General features: G+C 43.9%; 1 protein-coding gene across 3 annotated transcripts in view; it reads left to right on the top strand.

Annotated features, from left to right (window-relative positions):
• The window catches only part of SYNRG (synergin gamma), a 102,336-nt gene that overhangs the window by 78,426 nt on the left and 6,005 nt on the right, over positions 1-17,905 (top strand). For all 3 annotated transcript variants that reach the window (XM_075264248.1, XM_075264249.1, XM_075264250.1), the window contains exons 15-18: positions 1,058-1,111; positions 3,882-3,978; positions 4,306-4,454; positions 9,792-9,902. In XM_075264248.1, coding sequence (XP_075120349.1) covers positions 1,058-1,111; positions 3,882-3,978; positions 4,306-4,454; positions 9,792-9,902 — 411 coding nt within the window. The remainder of the gene's footprint in view (positions 1-1,057; positions 1,112-3,881; positions 3,979-4,305; positions 4,455-9,791; positions 9,903-17,905) is intronic.

Here is a 17,905-nt window from a genome sequence, read left to right on the forward strand (position 1 = left end):
TATGAACTGTTGCTCAATGGTGAAGGGTGAGGTTTTCAGATTAAAGTAAATTTTGCATTTCAATTGGAAATCACAGTCTCAGAGTCTGGAGAAAGAGTGGAGGTGCTGTACACAATCCAAGCTGCTTGAGGTGTGAAGTTTCAGCAATCAGTGATGGTTTGGGTAGCCATGTCATCTGCTGGTGTAGGTCCACTGTGTTTTATCAAGAACAAAGTCAGCGCAGCTGTCTACCAGGAAATTCTAGAGCACTTCATACTTCCCTCTGCCAACAAGCGTTTTGGAGATGGAATTTTCATTTTCCAACAGGACTTGGCACCTGTCCACACTGCCAAAAGTACCAAGACCTGGTTTAATAACCACAGTATCACTGTGCTTGCTTGATTGGACAGCAAGAATCTATGGAGTATTGTCAAGAGGAATATGAGACACCAGACCCAACAATACAGACAAGCTGAAGGCTGCTATCATACAACCGGGGCTTCCATAACACCTCTGTAGTGCACAGGCTGATCGCCTCCATGCCACATTGCCGCATTGATTCCGTCATTCATGCAGAAGGAGCCCTGACCAAGTATTGAGGGCATTTACTGGACATACTTTTCATTTGGCCAACATTTCTGTGTTAAAGCATTTTTTTTCTACAGTTGGTCTTATATAATATTCTAATTTTCTGAGATAATGACTTTTGGGTTTTCCTTGGCTGTAAACCATAATCATTAACATTAACAGAAATAATCACTTGAAAAAGTTCACTCTATAATGACTCAATATAATATGTGTTTCACTTTTTCAGTTGAAGTAGTAAAAAAAATAACTTTTTGATGATATTCTAATTTATTGAGATGCACTAGTAAGTAGTGATTATGAAAATTATTTGGCCCCTTCCTGTTGTTGCATGTTTTCTAAATGAATATGCCAACTGCTTTCTCTTTTTTCTGGAATTTTACTGTTAAAGTATACCAACCTTATGGAGGGTGCATGTAAAAAAAAAAAAAAAAATTCATACTCGCTTTCATAGTATGTCTAATAAATCTTTTTTTTTTTTTTTTTTTTAAAGGAGAGTGAGAGGTATGCTTACGAATGGCAACGTTGTTTGGAAAGTGCTCTACAAGTAAGTATGCTTTTTATTTTTCACACTTTTTCATAGTCTGTGCACTAGACCACTTAAAGCATTCAAATTTTGTACATCAATTTCATATCACCAATAGCATTTCTATGCATAAGGAAAGCAAGGCAATCTAGCAGTATTCTTCAAGTGTTTAACATAAAATGGATAAAAATAAGTCCCCCTGAAGCAGCAATCACTTTAAATGCTATCAAAATAAGGCTTTATTTGAACCTTTTGTCAGCAGTTATGTAATTTCTCTACTCTGTACTCCCACATGTGATATACTGGTCCCCTCATTGCCCTCACTGGTAATATAATGGCCCCCATTGTCAATAGAATGTCCCCATCCATGCTCCGCATGAAGTATAATAGTCTCATCAGTGCTATCACACTCAGTAGAATGGTCTTTCTCTGCTCCACATATAATATAAATGTCCACACACTCGGTGATATTTGAAGGGCTTGCCCAGGTTTTTTTTTTTTTTCTGGAATCTGGAGAATAATACTAATTACAACAACAACATACTCCCCTTTCCCCGGTGCTCTGTTGCCCCAGGCCACTGTCTGGTGAAGTGTTGGAAGTTCCATCACTTGACCAGCCAGGCCAATCAGTGGCCTTAAGAAAAGGACATGAGACATCACTTGCGTACACCAGTGGTCATGTGCGTTGTGGACTTCCACCGGAAGAAGCGATGGAGCTCTGCAGGACTGGACAGAAGCCTGGGAACACGGAGTACTGGGTACAGGTGAGTATAGGCTTTTGTTCTTGTTTTATTTATTTTTTCACTTTTTCCAGCCTTCACAGAAAATAAGTTACAATAGTATTGCAGTGTATCGTATGGGTCATCAGGCCCAAGGAAACTTTAAAAAATATAATTTTTTTTTTTTTTTTTTTACAAAATATAAAAATTCAAATACAATTTAACGTCCAAACTAATGAAATAATAAAAAAAAAAAAGTACAGTAAACACATAGCGGAGAAAAAAAATCCAAACAATCAAATGGTGTTTTTTTTTTAACACTTCGAAAAGTGATCAAACTATTAGATATTGCCCAATATGGTATCAATAAAAAATACTGTCTTGCTTAAAAGAAAAAAAAAAAAAAAAAGGAAAATAGAATATGTCAAAACGAAATTGGCTTGGTCCTTAGGTGGTGAAAAGTTATATTTACAGTCACGTGACTTGATGACTTTCTATTTTAACTCTTCCTGGGCTGGTAACTGATGACTGTGAGGATGACTAGTATGAAATAAGGGGCCAGTTGTGGGTTAGGATCAGATAATCTATATTCTACTGGCCTCATTCTGGCACTGGTTGCTGGGTTCACTATAGATGGTGCGATGACAGGGTTCATAATGGCAGTATTGGTGGTCTTTTGCATGAGAAAGAAACAAAGCTAGAATACACCATAAAGACTAACTAGGTTGCAGTACCAGTCATGCAGAAAATAAGAAAATAAAAGAGAAGGAAAAGGAAAGAAAAAATGGGAGAGGGGAAGACTTCATAAAACAAGAAAGGACAGACAGAGGGGGGTTGGTAATCCAGAGTAATAACCTGGGTGGCAAGCCCCATAGCATAGGGGTCAGACTCCATATCTCAGCAGGAGACCCGTAGCAATGGGTTTATAAATTTCATGTCACACCCTAAGGGTCAAATGTCTCCCTCTTCCGGTTATGAAATCAAGACTCTCTGTGAAACAGGTCCAGGGCAGCCACCAAAGAACAAAACTGTTCAAAGTCAAGTAGTGGTATTCATACCCCAGAGACCATCTGTTTGAGAAAAGTTTGTAACTGGGCATACTTCATCCTGGAGGAAGGAACCCTCTCAGGACACAGTTTATTCAGGGACTGGAAGCTACGGAGGGTGAGAGTAGGGCAAAGGATCAGATTTAGCCAAGGGTGAGATTGGATCAACCTTAAGAACAAGAATTCTATACATTTTATATTACATTCATTATAATCTGTTCTGAAGGTTGTCTGAGCATTTCTTGAAGGCATGAACTATTTCTGTTTAAAACCAGTTGCTGAGATACTTCCATTGAACCCTACCACCTTCAGTAAAGAAGGCGTGTGCCTGGCAATAACCTTTTTTTTTTTTTTTTTTTTTTTTTTTTTTTATCATCCCGTCTTTTCTTTGACATGAAAGAGTTTATCAGCATTTTTTTTTTCTTTTTAGCACAGGTCATTAAATTACGAAAGTTTAATTGAGATTCCTACGAATACTCGTTCCCAAACATTGATCCATGCAAGTGGACATAAAGACTGTCCTTTCTTGAGCTAAATATGTTAGAAGTTGTATAGGTAAAGATAAATGTGCACAACAAAAACGTCTTCAAAACTTATATAAAATGTTGAAGCAAAGTACTTGTGTCTTAATATTAAGGGTCTGCATGGCTAACCTGTCCAAAAGAACTCCTATTTTTCAGCTGCTAAATGGTGGTTTGGTGACTAGACTTTTCATTATGGTTTTTTGCAGCCAGGGGTAGGGAACCTTCGATTCTCCAGCTGCTGTGAAACTACAACTTCCAACATGCTCCATTCACTTCCATGGGAGTTCCAAGAACAGAAGAGCAAGTATGCATGCTGGGAGTTGCAACAGCTGGAGAGCCGTACGTTCCCTACCCCTGCTATAGACTGTTTTAATACTGTTGGAATGTATAAAATTATAGTTATAGTTTGCTTTGAGAGAAAATCATTTGGAAGAACTAATTGATACAGGGAAGGTCAGCAGGTTTCAACTATCTTGTTCATTGTCCATTTGTCATTTCTTAGGTCATTAAGAAAGCTAATGATGCTCTCAATGGAATCAGCAGTTCCTCTGTTTGTACAGAAGTTATCCAGTCTGCACATGGGATGGAATATCTTTTAGGTATGGTTTCATGGATATTTAATAGGAAAGTCTTTAGCACTTTTGATTCCTAAATTTAAAATTTACTTTCTTTCTGAATGATCAAAGATATAGAAATCCATTTGTGCAAAATGTGACATTTCGATCTATCATCTGAACTTCATCAGACACAAATTGCCGAAGAGATTAAAGAGAAGAGAATGCCTAGAGAGATACTAAGAATAGTTATGTGGAGGGCTCTCCATTTCTGCATGGATATGATACCATAATAGAATAATTTCTCCTCCTCTCAATCATCATCTAAAATCCAACAACTGCTTACCCATATTGTTTCTTTACTTTCTCAAGGTGTGATTGAGGTGTACAGAGTCACCAAGCGAGTCGAATTGGGAATAAAGTCCACCGCAGTATGCAGTGAGAGGCTGCAATTGTTATTAAAAGATATTGACAAACTATGGAACAACTTGATAGGATTCATGTCTCTAGCCTCCCTAATGGTAAGTTTGTGTGTGTTTCTGTAGTTACATAACCAGCACATTTACATTTATAGGGAATATGTTGTGTATTCTTCCACCCTAAATTGCTCTAGCACATGTAGCATCAACTAATGGCCTTTCCTATGGTACCCCTCACTAAGATTTCTGTTCTGTATGACGCTGCATGTTTGGCACTAAAGTGTTCAATGAGTGGACTGATTTTGAATAGGCGGTCAAAGTTTGGGGCATCTTGGAGCAAACACTACATTATCGTTTTACAGAATGCAGAAATTTGAGGATCACATAAAAGCATGTCCTAGTTATAGCCATTCTAAATATTGGCATGTTTTCTAAAGTGTCATTACAGTCTGAACCCTTTGCCGACATCCGCTATACTAGTACAGCGGATGCCGGGTGTTTAAAGTTGGCGGCTGCTCAGGAGCAAGCTCCAGGGCCAGTGTCCTGTTGGCATTACAGCCGGGAGCCTTGTGAAGGCTCTCTGGCCTGTCTGTAATGATTTTCTATTGCAGGCTACTCTATGTAGACTGCAATAGAAGAGCTGGATTTTTTTCTTTCTGCCTAAGATGAAACCTACTTGATTAGCGTGAATGAGAGATGACAAAACTTGATTTAAGTGCAAAGCTAGAATGGAGGCAAATAACTCTATATCTTTATTTAGGAGATAAATCCTATTAATATTATAAATGTGAAAGTTTGTGAGTTTGGATGTTTGTGGGTTTGCATGTTCGGATGTTTGTTAGTCAATCACGCAAAACCCGCTCGACCGATTTGGCTGAAAGTTTCCTCAAACATAGTTAATACACCCGATTGCGCAATAGGGTACTTTTCGTCACAATAGCGCACATACGTTTGTGCCAGGACCCCCACAAACCCCGAACTCACACCACCATCTCTGCAATCTCACACACTTTGGACCATAGCAAGCCACAAAATTCATATTGCCCTCTGCAGCCTCGCCCCTAACCCCACACAATCTCATATACATATACTTTACCACTTTGCCCCTCACCTTAACGATACTCCAGGAGGCTCTCTGTAACGCTCCGGAGCAGCCATGTTTGCCGACCCCCACCGCTCTGACAATCCGCAACACCGCCCACCCATGTCAATACCCCTAGGAGGTCTAATAAATGCAAAAAAAAAGTTAAAAAAAGTAAAAAAAAATATAAAAACAAATAAAAAGGATTAAAAATTCAAATCACCCCCCTTTCCCTAGAACACATATAAAAGTAGTTAAAAACTGTGAAACACATACATTTTAGGTATCCCCGCGTCCGAAATCGCCCGCTCTACAAAGCTATACAAATATTTTTCCTGTTCGGTAAATGCCGTAGTGGGAAAAATGGTCAAAAGTGCAAAACTGCCGTTTTTTCACTGTTTTGATTCTGATAAAAATTTGAATAAAAAGTGATCAAAGCAATAACATTTCCCGAAAATGGTAGAACTAAAAAGTACACCGACCCTGCAAAAAAAGACGCCCTATACATCCCCGTACACGGACGTATAAAAAAGTTACAGCTGTCGGAATATGACGACTTTTCAAAAAAAAATTTTTTAACACAGATTTGGATTTTTTTAAGTGGTCAAAATGTAAATAAAACCATATAAATTTGGTATCCCCAGCATCATCACGAAACACAGAATACAGGGGACATGTCATTTTGGTTGCACAGTGAACGCCGTAAAACCAAAGCCCGTAAGAAAGTCGCAGAAATACATTTTTTCTTCAAATCCACCCCATTCAGAATTCTTTCCCTGCTTCCCAGTACATTATATAGAATAAATAATGGTGGCATCATGAAGAAAAATTTGTCCCAGGAAAAATTAAGACCTCATATGACTCTGGGAGCGGAGAAATAAAAAAGTTATGGGGTTTAGAAGGAGGGGAGTCAAAAACGAATATCAAAAAATGCCATCGACGGGAAAGGGTTAACTTCAAATACTTCTGTCCCAAAGTCACTATGTAAAGTTTCTCACAACACCGTATATATAGCAGCTCAAATACAAATTAACTTCAACACAAAAGTCTCACGTATTCTCTGAATTACAGAAAAAACAAGATACAAACTTACATTTCATATCCCATACCTTATACACAGTACGAAAACCTTACCCGCGCCTGTATATACCCACTTCTACAATCACCGCAGATGAAGTCGCGGGTACCAGCTAGTTGGCCTATAATTTGCTTGGGTGGTGGCATCCTTCCCAGGTTTAGGGATAACTGTAATGGATGCACTAAGCATGTCTTGAGGGAACTTCCCTCCCTGAAGGATGTGGTTAAACATAGGGAGGAGGTGTGGGAACAGAATCCCTTTAAAGTTTTATAATAGAGTGAGGTAAAGCCATCTGGACTTGGGGTTTTCCCATTTTTTGGTTATCTATGGCATTATCCAGTTCCTCCATAATGATAGCTTCATTCAGGGTGGATGCCTGGGAGGGGGAAACAATGAAGACTAAGAGATTGGAGAAACAAACTAAACTCAGCAGGACCAGGGGCAGAGTACAGTTTTTCATGAAATTGGTAGAAGTCGGTATATATAGGATTAGAGGTTAGAGTACCACCTGGATCTTGTATCTGTTATGTGGAATTCTGTCTTTGATGTGCACGTAATTTAGAGGCCAATAGCTTATTGGGTTTATTAGCATATCCAGAAAGACAAGCCTGAGTCTAGTTTGGTGTCTGAAGCAATGTTATGCACAAAGAAAGTATCAAGGGTATCCATGATCTTCTTCAAAATACCAGGGTCAGTGAAAAGTGATATAATAAGTTTCCAGTTAGAGGGAGAGGTGGTAGGTGGCCGAAATGCAATATCAATCATAACCAAGCCATGGTTAGACCAGGCACAAAGGACATGGCGCGCATAGGGAATAGGGTCAGGGAGTAGGGAAGTGGAAATATAAAACCTATTAATTCTGGTATAATGATGATGAGCCGGGGGGGGGGAAATACATATAGCCCCTTCAAATTCCTTTGAAATCCATGCATCGGCAGTACTCAGGGCCTGGAGAGACAAACGTACATCTCCTGTGGCCTTAGAGGAAAGTTAATCTGCTGACTGGGATGATCGGTCAAGTACCTCATTGACGGTAAAATTAAAATCCCCACACCAGAACAATGTAGAGAAATCAGATTGGCGTAAGACACTGCAGAGTTCTTGGATGAAAGCTATAGGGGAATCAGTAGGGGCATAGGATGGGAACAGAGGTCCTAAGCAAAATTACTACACCTCTGCTTTTGGACTGGTTCAGGGTCTGGCCTAAAAGTGTGTAACGGGAGTGAAAATATTTGGGAAATTAGGTGGGGTTGAAGTGGGATTCCTGGATATAAAAATGTCAGGTTTCAGCTTTTTGTATTTATGTTTAAATGGTCATGGCCGTAAGTGTGGACACCCTTGAATGTTTTCCACAAAATGTTTTTTTCCTAGAAAGTTATTGTAATTACGCATGGTTTGTTATACACGTTTGTTTCCTTTGCGTGTATTGAAACAACACAAACAAAGGAAGAAAAAAAAAAGCCAAACCTTTTATTTCACGCAAACCAGCCTAAAATAAATGGACCAGACAAAATTACTGGCACCCTCAACTTAATGTTTAATTGCTCACCCTTTGGAAACAATAGCTGTAAAAAAAAACACATCCTATAGCCATCAACAAGCTTCTTACACCTCTCAACTGGAATTTTGGGTCACTCTTCTTTTTCAAACTGCTTCAAGGCTCTCATATTTGAAGAGTGCCTTCTCCCAAAAGCAATTTTAAGATCTCTCCACAGGTGATCAATGAGATTTAGATCTGGACTCATTGCTGGCCACTTCAGAACTCTCCAGAGCTTTGTTGTTATCCATTTCTAGGTGCTTATTGAAGCATATTTGGGAGTCATTGTCCTGCTGAAAAACCCATGACCTAGGAAGCAAACAGAGTTGCGCTTGGGTTTTCTATTCTTTGGGTCCGCTTGGGGACCAGAGGAACAGAAATCTAACCTGCTTAAAGAGGACCTTGCAACTCCTGGGACACATGCGGTATAATACACCGCTAGAAAGCTGACAGTGCGCTCAATTTAATCAGCTTTCCCGTTCTGTGCCTCCGGTGAAGAGCTATCAGTACCATTACCGTAGTTCTTCACTATCAGGAACGCCCTTCCTCACATTAGCATCTATTGCGCTGTACTGTGAGAGGGGGCGTTCGTTCCTTACCGCCCAGCTATGATGCTGAGTGGTGAGGAACGCCTCCCTCCCCTTCTGATAGTACTCATCCATAGACGACTACTGGGGAGGTGTTCCTCACCGCTCAGCAAAGGTTTTAGTGAGTTTTATGGGAAGAAGTAAGGCCAAGCATTTTTTTTCTGATATGTAGATTACTGTTTTCTTAATGTCGCCAGTATATTTCTTATACCTTATAATAATGATGCTGCTGCATGGAAACTATATGTGCTACAGAACAACTATGTACATTTTTGAAATCAGGACAAAAAGCTGATTCAGAAAAGCACAAAGTTACCTGCGACGATTACTTCATTCTTTGCCAATATACAGGTACTAAGTTCACTATAGTCACTATATAAATAGTGAGGGGACCCTAGACCCCACTGCAGACGTTATACGCCCTACAGTATTATATGCTCCATGGTAGGCCCACCACAGAGTATTCTATTCTCCACAGTACCACAGCAGCCCCCCACAGTGTTATATGCTCCACAGTACCCAACCCCCCCCCCCCCCTCCGAGTATTATACGCTCCATAGTAGCCCCCCCACAGGATTATATGCTCCCCAGTGGCACCCATACACAGGATTATATGCTTATCAATATGCCCCTCCCCGTGTTATATGCTACTCAGTACGTAACACATATTGAATGTTGAATTGGGGGGCCATGTTGAATTGGGAGTCCCCATTGCTTATACTCCAATATACACCCATCTCGTTTGACGACATCCATAGGGGACCTTCATGCCTTTGTCTGTTTGGGCAACTGGGTTTAACTGTATGAAGAGACAGAAATGTGTGTTCAGGAAGTGGTAATAAACACATGGGAAACCACAGCAAGCAATAACCTAACAGGGAAATGTGTGTGTATATATAGAACAAAGGAATCAGAAAGAAAGAGCCTTACATACAATATACCAGACTTAGCAGGCTAACTATATATGGTAACATAGGATATCTATAGATGAATGAATAGAATGATGTGTTCTATTACACATGGGTTTTATGAACAAAGATTTTCTTAATTAGGTATTGTGCATTTATTTTTGTAAAATAATTTTAAAGCAGTTTTAGCCATAGAATTATGCATTTAAGTTATATAAATACATTTCTGGTTTGTATTTTTCTTTTAGCCAGATGAAAGCGCATTGGATTTTGCTTCATGTATGTTACGACCAGGAATAAAAAATGCTCAGGAATTAGCATGTGGTGTGTGTTTGCTAAATGTGGACTCTCGAAGCAAGGTATGTAAAAGAATGCTTAGTAGTGTTTAATCCATATGGCAAATGGCTGGGGTTTTTTTGTGTGATATTCATAAAAAATTGTATTCCTATATAAGAGAAAACAATACAGTGTACCATTAGTTGTCATTGTGTGTGTGCCACTGCTGCAAAGCACTACAGCCTGTAAGTCTAATTTACTGCCTCAGCTATTTCAGTTTGTTTTGTTTTTCAAAACCATAACTTTATTTTTCCATTCACATAGCCATATGAGAACTTGTTTTGTGCGAGACAAATTGTGCTTCAGAATGGTACCATTTAATATTCTCTATATTGTACTATGAAGCTAGAAAAAAAAAAAAAAATCAGAGTGAGGTGGAGAACCATGACTGGGACTATGTAGCCTGTAATAGAAATACTGTTGTTTTATAATGCATTGCTGTATAAAAATAAATAAATAGATATCAATAGATCTTATATACTCGAGTATAAATCGACCCGAATATAAGCCAACCCCCCTAATTTTACCACAAAAAACGGGGAAAACTTATTGACTCGAGTATAAGCTGAGTATAAGCATGACATTCTGTTTGTGCTCATGTTAATCCTAGCTGGCTTCAGGCCTATATGGTAATATCCCAGATGTCACATGGTCTGGGATATTACCATATAGGCTCAAAGCCTGTGGTAGTAGTAATAGCCTGTTACTGCTAGCACAGGCTTTGGGCCTGTATGGCAACAGGCTGCTACTGCTACCATAAGGCTTTGGGCCTGTATGATAATGCCCCAGATGTTATGGTAGCAGTAGCAGCCTGTTGCCATACAGGCCCAAAGCCTGTGCTAGCAGTAACAGGCTATTACTACTACCACAGGCTTTGGTCCTATATGGTAATATCCCAGACCACGTGACGTCTGGGATATTACCATATGGGCCTGAAGCCGGCTAGGATTAACATCGGATCCTGGAGAGTTGAGTAAAACTGTTATTTTCTCTCACCTCCCCTGGGGCTCTGATTATTACACTCGGGGGTCTGAAATGACCCCCGAGTATAATAATAGTGGCAGTGGGATCGCGGCTGGGGCCTACTCACTGCAAGCCTTCGCGGCCTATAGTATAAGCTGACGCAGGGTCGGCAGTGAGCAGGCCCGGGGAGGTTGGTAAATAGGCCGATACCTGCTGGGAATACTTCAGCAGGTAGCAGCCTATTATAAAACAAACATTAAGTTCTCATACTTACCGACCTCACGCTGCCGCCGATGCTCATCTTCTGCCACCACTGCTCATCTTCTCCCGCAGCTGCTCCTGCGTCTCAGAGTAGGGGGCGTGATGACGCCGCCTGTACTGAGAAGCAGTAAGACATCATCGACATGCCGGGTGTGGGCCTGAGCTAACGTGGCCACGTTACCCGGCGTGTGATGTAGCCGGGGGAGGGGGCCGGGACTGGAGCAGAGGCCCGCTTCAGCCGAGTCAATACGGTCAAGTCAATTACCGTATTGACTCGAGTGGTAATTTAACTGGTCCGCAGTAAAAGACATCTGTGGGAGGCCGCTGGAACAGCGCTGCTGCCTATAGGTGGTCGGTGAGGCAGCACGGTCTCCAGGGCCGCCTTAAGATGTTTCCAAGACAGAGAAGATGCTCTGGAAACATCTTGGGGCGGTCCAGCTCCAGCAGCCTCTCACAGATGTCTTACACTGCGAACCAGTCATGTGACATTTTAATTACCGTATTGACGCAAGTATAAGCTGAGGCGCACTTTTTCATCACAAAAACTGTGCTGAAAAACTCTGTTTATACTCGAGTATATACAGTAAATAAAAATGACAAAAGGCCGTGCAAAAAAGGTGGCTTATATATCCCCCATACACTGAAATAAAAAAGAAAAAAGTTAGGGTTGTCAGGATTGGCAAAATTTTTCTTTGTAAAGTTTAAAGCCGTGAAAACATTAAAAAAAAATAATAATAATAATTATCGCTAAAATCAATCCCACCCATAGAATACAGGTGATGCCATTTTGGCTGCACAGCAAACGCAACAAAAATAATGTCTGTAAGAAAGTCTCACAAACGTAGCTTTTCTTCAGTTCCAGTTCATTCTGAATTGTTTCCCAACTTTTCAGTACAAGAGGAGCTAGAAAATTATCCACTACATTATTTTGCTGTTTTTTAAATTAACCGTTTGCTGCAAGATTTGTGTCCCTGACTGGTTGGTTCCGCTCCACTGCTTCTACTGAGCTACCTTCCTCACAATATACATATATATACAGTGGGGCAAAAAAATATTTAGTCAGTCACCAATAGTGCAAGTTCCACCACTTAAAAAGATGAGAGGCGTCTGTAATTTACATCATAGGTAGACCTCACCTATGAGAGACAAAATGAGAAAACAAATCCAGAAAATCACATTGTCTGATTTTGTAAGAATTTATTTGCAAATTATGGTGGAAAATAAGTATTTGGTCACCTACAAGCAATCAAGATTTCTGGCTCTCACAGACCTGTAACTTCTTCTTTAAGAGTCTCCTCTTCCCTCCACTCATTACCTGTAGTAACGGAACCTGTTTAAACTTATCACTATAAAAAGACACCCGTGCACACCCTCACAGTCAGACTCCAAACTCCACTATGGTGAAGACCAAAGAGCTGTCAAAGGACACCAGAAACAAAATTGTAGCCCTGCACCAGGCTAGGAAGACTGAATCTGCAATAGGCAACCAGCTTGGATTGAAGAAATCAACTGTGGGAGCAATAATTAGAAAATGGAAGACATACAAGACCACTGATAATCTCCCTCGCTCTGGGGCTCCACGCAAAATCTCTCCCCGTGGGGTCAAAATGATCACAAGAACAGTGAGCAAAAATCCCAGAACAACACGGGGGGGACCTAGTGAATGAACTGCAGAGAGCTGGGACCAATGTAACAAAGCCTACCATCAGTAACACACTACGCCGCCAGGGACTCAGATCCTGCAGTGCCAGACATGTCCCACTGCTTAAGCCAGTACATGTCCGGGCCCGTCTGAAGTTTGCTAGAGAGCATTTGGATGATCCAGAAGAGTATTGGGAGAATGTCCTATGATCTGATGAAACCAAACTGGAACTGTTTGGTAGAAACACCACTTTACGTGTTTGGAGGAAAAAGAATACTGAGTTGCATCCATCAAACACCATACCTACTGTAAAGCATGGGGGTGGAAACATCATGCTTTGGGGCTGCTTCTCTGCAAAGGGCCCAGGACGACTGATCCAGGTACATGAAAGAATGAATGGGGTCATGTATTGTGAGATTTTGAGTGCAAACCTCCTTCCATCAGCAAGGGCATTGAAGATGAAACGTGGCTGGGTCTTTCAACATGACAATGATCCAAAGCACACCGCCAGGGCAACGAAGGAGTGGTTTTGTAAGAAGCATTTCAAGGTCCTGGAGTGGCCTAGCCAGTCTCCAGATCTCAACCTTATAGAAAACCTTTGGAGGGAGTTTGAAAGTCCGTGTTGCCAAGCGACAGCCCCAAAACATCACTGCTCTAGAGGAGATCTGCATGGAGGAATGGGCCAACATACCAACAACAGTGTGTGCCAACCTTGTGAAGACTTACAGAAAACGTTTGACCTCTGTCATTGCCAACAAAGGATATATAACAAAGTATTAAGATGAAATTTTGTTACTGACCAAATACTTATTTTCCACCATAATTTGCAAATAAATTCTTACAAAATCAGACAATGTGATTTTCTGGATTTGTTTTCTCATTTTGTCTCTCATAGTTGAGGTCTACCTATGATGTAAATTACAGATGCCTCTCATCTTTTTAAGTGGTGGAACTTGCACTATTGGTGACTGACTAAATACTTTTTTGCCCCACTGTATTTACTAATAAATCCTAATAAGTAAATATAATATGAGTAGGTAATTCAAAATTGGATGTTGAAAGCACAATATAATCTTGACTAGAGTTGATATATACTTTCCAAGTTCCAGAGATAAGGGGATATCCTCACTCCATAGGGAGAGACCATCATATAGGTATGTGGAGCCTATAGGGGGCGCTCCCTTCCATGATGTAATTAGAAAGACAGAGTCTCAGTCAAGCAAGACAGACTTGCACATTCTCAGTCAGCGCCCTCTATTGATGTGCATACTGGAGGCACTGGCATCCTAATTACATCATGGCAGTCAGATTTGCATATTCTTCCCATGTTCCTTTGCAGTGAAGCGCTCATGGCTTAATAAGACTCCACACACCTATATGGTGGTCTCTCCCTATGGAGTGACGATATCCCCTTAACCCTGTCTAAGCCTCTCACCTCTGCCAGATCAGTCCTCTCTGTGCCAAGCTGACGAGATGCAAGTACATCGAAACAGCTGTCCTTGGCTGAGAGACTATACCTGGTATAATCCCAACATCATTGCAAACAAAAGCCTCTGAGAAGGTCGGCATGATGTTAAAGGGAGCGCCCCCTATAGGCTTGCTTGACTGAGACTCTGTCTTTCTAATTACATCATGGAAGACAGAATTGCACATTCTCAGTCAGCGCCCTCTATTGGTTTGCATACTTGAGGCACTGGCATCCTAATTACATCATGGAAGTCAGATTTGCATATTCTTCCCAAGTTCCAGAGAATAAGCTAAATTCCAGATGGTATACGCAGGGCCGCCGATAGGCCAGTACTACTGCTACTGGCGTCAGGGGCCCGGCCAAATTTTAAAATGGGGGGGGCCCGGGCCCCCTGGCGCCGGCAGCAGTCATTATATGTCCTGTTTCAACTCAGATCTGCGTCCAGAGGACGCAGATCTGAGTTGAGCACATAACGCGGCTGAAGCGAGGAGCTGACACAGGTCAGCTCCTCACTTCGCCGCTGCCGCCTGTCTCGCTGACACATATGCGGCTGAAGCGAGGAGCTGACCTGTGTCAGCTCCTCACTTCGCCGCTGCCGCCTCTCTCGGTGACACATATGAGGCTGAGCCGGAACCCGGCTCAGCCGCATATGTGTCAGCGAGAGAGGCGGCAGCGGTGAAGCGAGGAGCTGACACAGGTCAGCTCCTCGCTTCAGCCGCATATGTGTCAGCGAGAGAGACACCCAGCGGCGAAGCGTGGAGCTGACCCGTGTCAGCTCCTTCCTTCAGCCGCATGTGTCAGCGAGAGAGACGCGCAGAGAGCGGCGAGGGAGCGGAGGAGAAGGTAAGTTTAATGTGGAGGTGGAACGTGAATCTGGGGGCAGATGAAAGAGAGGACGGCATGACACTGTGGGGACATGAATCTGGGGGCAGATGAAAGAGAGGACGGAATGACACTGGGGCAGATGAAGGAGGGGACGGCATGACACTGTGGGGACATGAATCTGGGGGCAGAGATGGAGAGGACATGAATCTGGGGGCAGAGATGGAGAGGACATGAATCTGGGGGCAGAGATGGAGGGACATGAATCTGGGGGCAGAGATGGAGGGGGGTCATGAATCTGGGGGCAGAGATGGAGGGGACATGAATCTGGGGGCAGAGATGGAGGGGGGACATGAATCTGGGGGGACCTGAATCTGGGGGCAGAGATGGAGGGGGGACATGAATCTGGGGGGACATGAATCTGGGGGCAGAGATGGAGGGGACATGAAACTGGGGGCAGAGATGTGGGGACATGAATCTAGGGGCAGAGATGGAAGGGGGACATGAAACTGGGGGCAGATGAAAGAGGACGGAATGACACTGGGGCAGATGAAGGAGGGGACGGCATGACACTGTGGGGACATGAATCTGGGGGCAGAGATGGAGAGGACATGAATCTGGGGGCAGAGATGGAGAGGACATGAATCTGGGGGCAGAGATGGAGAGGACATGAATCTGGGGGCAGAGATGGAGAGGACATGAATCTGGGGGCAGAGATGGAGGGACATGAATCTGGGGGCAGAGATGGAGGGGGGACATGAATCTGGGGGCAGAGATGGAGGGGACATGAATCTGGGGGCAGAGATGGAGGGGGGACATGAATCTGGGGGGACCTGAATCTGGGGGCAGAGATGGAGGGGGGACATGAATCTGGGGGGACATGAATCTGGGGGCAGAGATGGAGGGACATGAAACTGGGGGCAGAGATGTGGGGACATGAATCTAGGGGCAGAGATGGAAGGGGGACATGAAACTGGGGGCAGATGAAAGAGAGGACGGAATGACACTGGGGCAGATGAAGGAGGGGACGGCATGACACTGTGGGGACATGAATCTGGGGGCAGAGATGGAGAGGACATGAATCTGGGGGCAGAGATGGAGGGACATGAATCTGGGGGCAGAGATGGAGGGGGGACATGAATCTGGGGGCAGAGATGGAGGGGACATGAATCTGGGGGCAGAGATGGAGGGGACATGAATCTGGGGGCAGAGATGGAGGGGGGACATGAATCTGGGGGCAGAGATGGAGGGGGGACATGAATCTGGGGGGACCTGAATCTGGGGGCAGATGAAAGAGAGGACGGCATGACACTGTGGGGACATGAATCTGGGGGCAGATGAAAGAGAGGACGGAATGACACTGGGGCAGATGAAGGAGGGGACGGCATGACACTGTGGGGACATGAATCTGGGGGCAGAGATGGAGAGGACATGAATCTGGGGGTAGAGATGGAGAGGACATGAATCTGGGGGCAGAGATGGAGGGACATGAATCTGGGGGCAGAGATGGAGGGGGGTCATGAATCTGGGGGCAGAGATGGAGGGGACATGAATCTGGGGGCAGAGATGGAGGGGGGACATGAATCTGGGGGGACCTGAATCTGGGGGCAGAGATGGAGGGGGGACATGAATCTGGGGGGACATGAATCTGGGGGCAGAGATGGAGGGGACATGAAACTGGGGGCAGAGATGTGGGGACATGAATCTAGGGGCAGAGATGGAAGGGGGACATGAAACTGGGGGCAGATGAAAGAGGACGGAATGACACTGGGGCAGATGAAGGAGGGGACGGCATGACACTGTGGGGACATGAATCTGGGGGCAGAGATGGAGAGGACATGAATCTGGGGGCAGAGATGGAGAGGACATGAATCTGGGGGCAGAGATGGAGAGGACATGAATCTGGGGGCAGAGATGGAGAGGACATGAATCTGGGGGCAGAGATGGAGAGGACATGAATCTGGGGGCAGAGATGGAGGGACATGAATCTGGGGGCAGAGATGGAGGGGGGACATGAATCTGGGGGCAGAGATGGAGGGGACATGAATCTGGGGGCAGAGATGGAGGGGGGACATGAATCTGGGGGGACCTGAATCTGGGGGCAGAGATGGAGGGGGGACATGAATCTGGGGGGACATGAATCTGGGGGCAGAGATGGAGGGACATGAAACTGGGGGCAGAGATGTGGGGACATGAATCTAGGGGCAGAGATGGAAGGGGGACATGAAACTGGGGGCAGATGAAAGAGAGGACGGAATGACACTGGGGCAGATGAAGGAGGGGACGGCATGACACTGTGGGGACATGAATCTGGGGGCAGAGATGGAGAGGACATGAATCTGGGGGCAGAGATGGAGGGACATGAATCTGGGGGCAGAGATGGAGGGGGGACATGAATCTGGGGGCAGAGATGGAGGGGACATGAATCTGGGGGCAGAGATGGAGGGGGGACATGAATCTGGGGGCAGAGATGGAGGGGGGACATGAATCTGGGGGGACCTGAATCTGGGGGCAGAGATGGAGGGGACATGAAACTGGGGGCAGATGAAGGGTGTATATGAAACTGGGGGAGAGATAGAGGGGGGACATATAATTTACGGGTGACTGTAGGAGGATTATACTGTGTGCGGGCACATGAAAAATTAATGAGTGGGCGGAGTCAACACAAAAGTGGGCGGGGCTTAATTTGCTGCGGCGCACCACACATTTTGTCCCTCTTTTAGTTCTTCAAAAGTTGGGAGGTATGGAGATGGGGGGACATGAATCTGGGGGCAGAGATGGAGGGACATGAATCTGTGAGCAGAAATGTGGGGACATGAATCTGGGGGCAGAGATGGAGGGGACATGAATCTAGGGGCAGAGATGGAGGG

This window comes from Leptodactylus fuscus, chromosome 2 (genome assembly GCF_031893055.1).
Source record: "Leptodactylus fuscus isolate aLepFus1 chromosome 2, aLepFus1.hap2, whole genome shotgun sequence".
NCBI lineage: Eukaryota > Metazoa > Chordata > Amphibia > Anura > Leptodactylidae > Leptodactylus > Leptodactylus fuscus.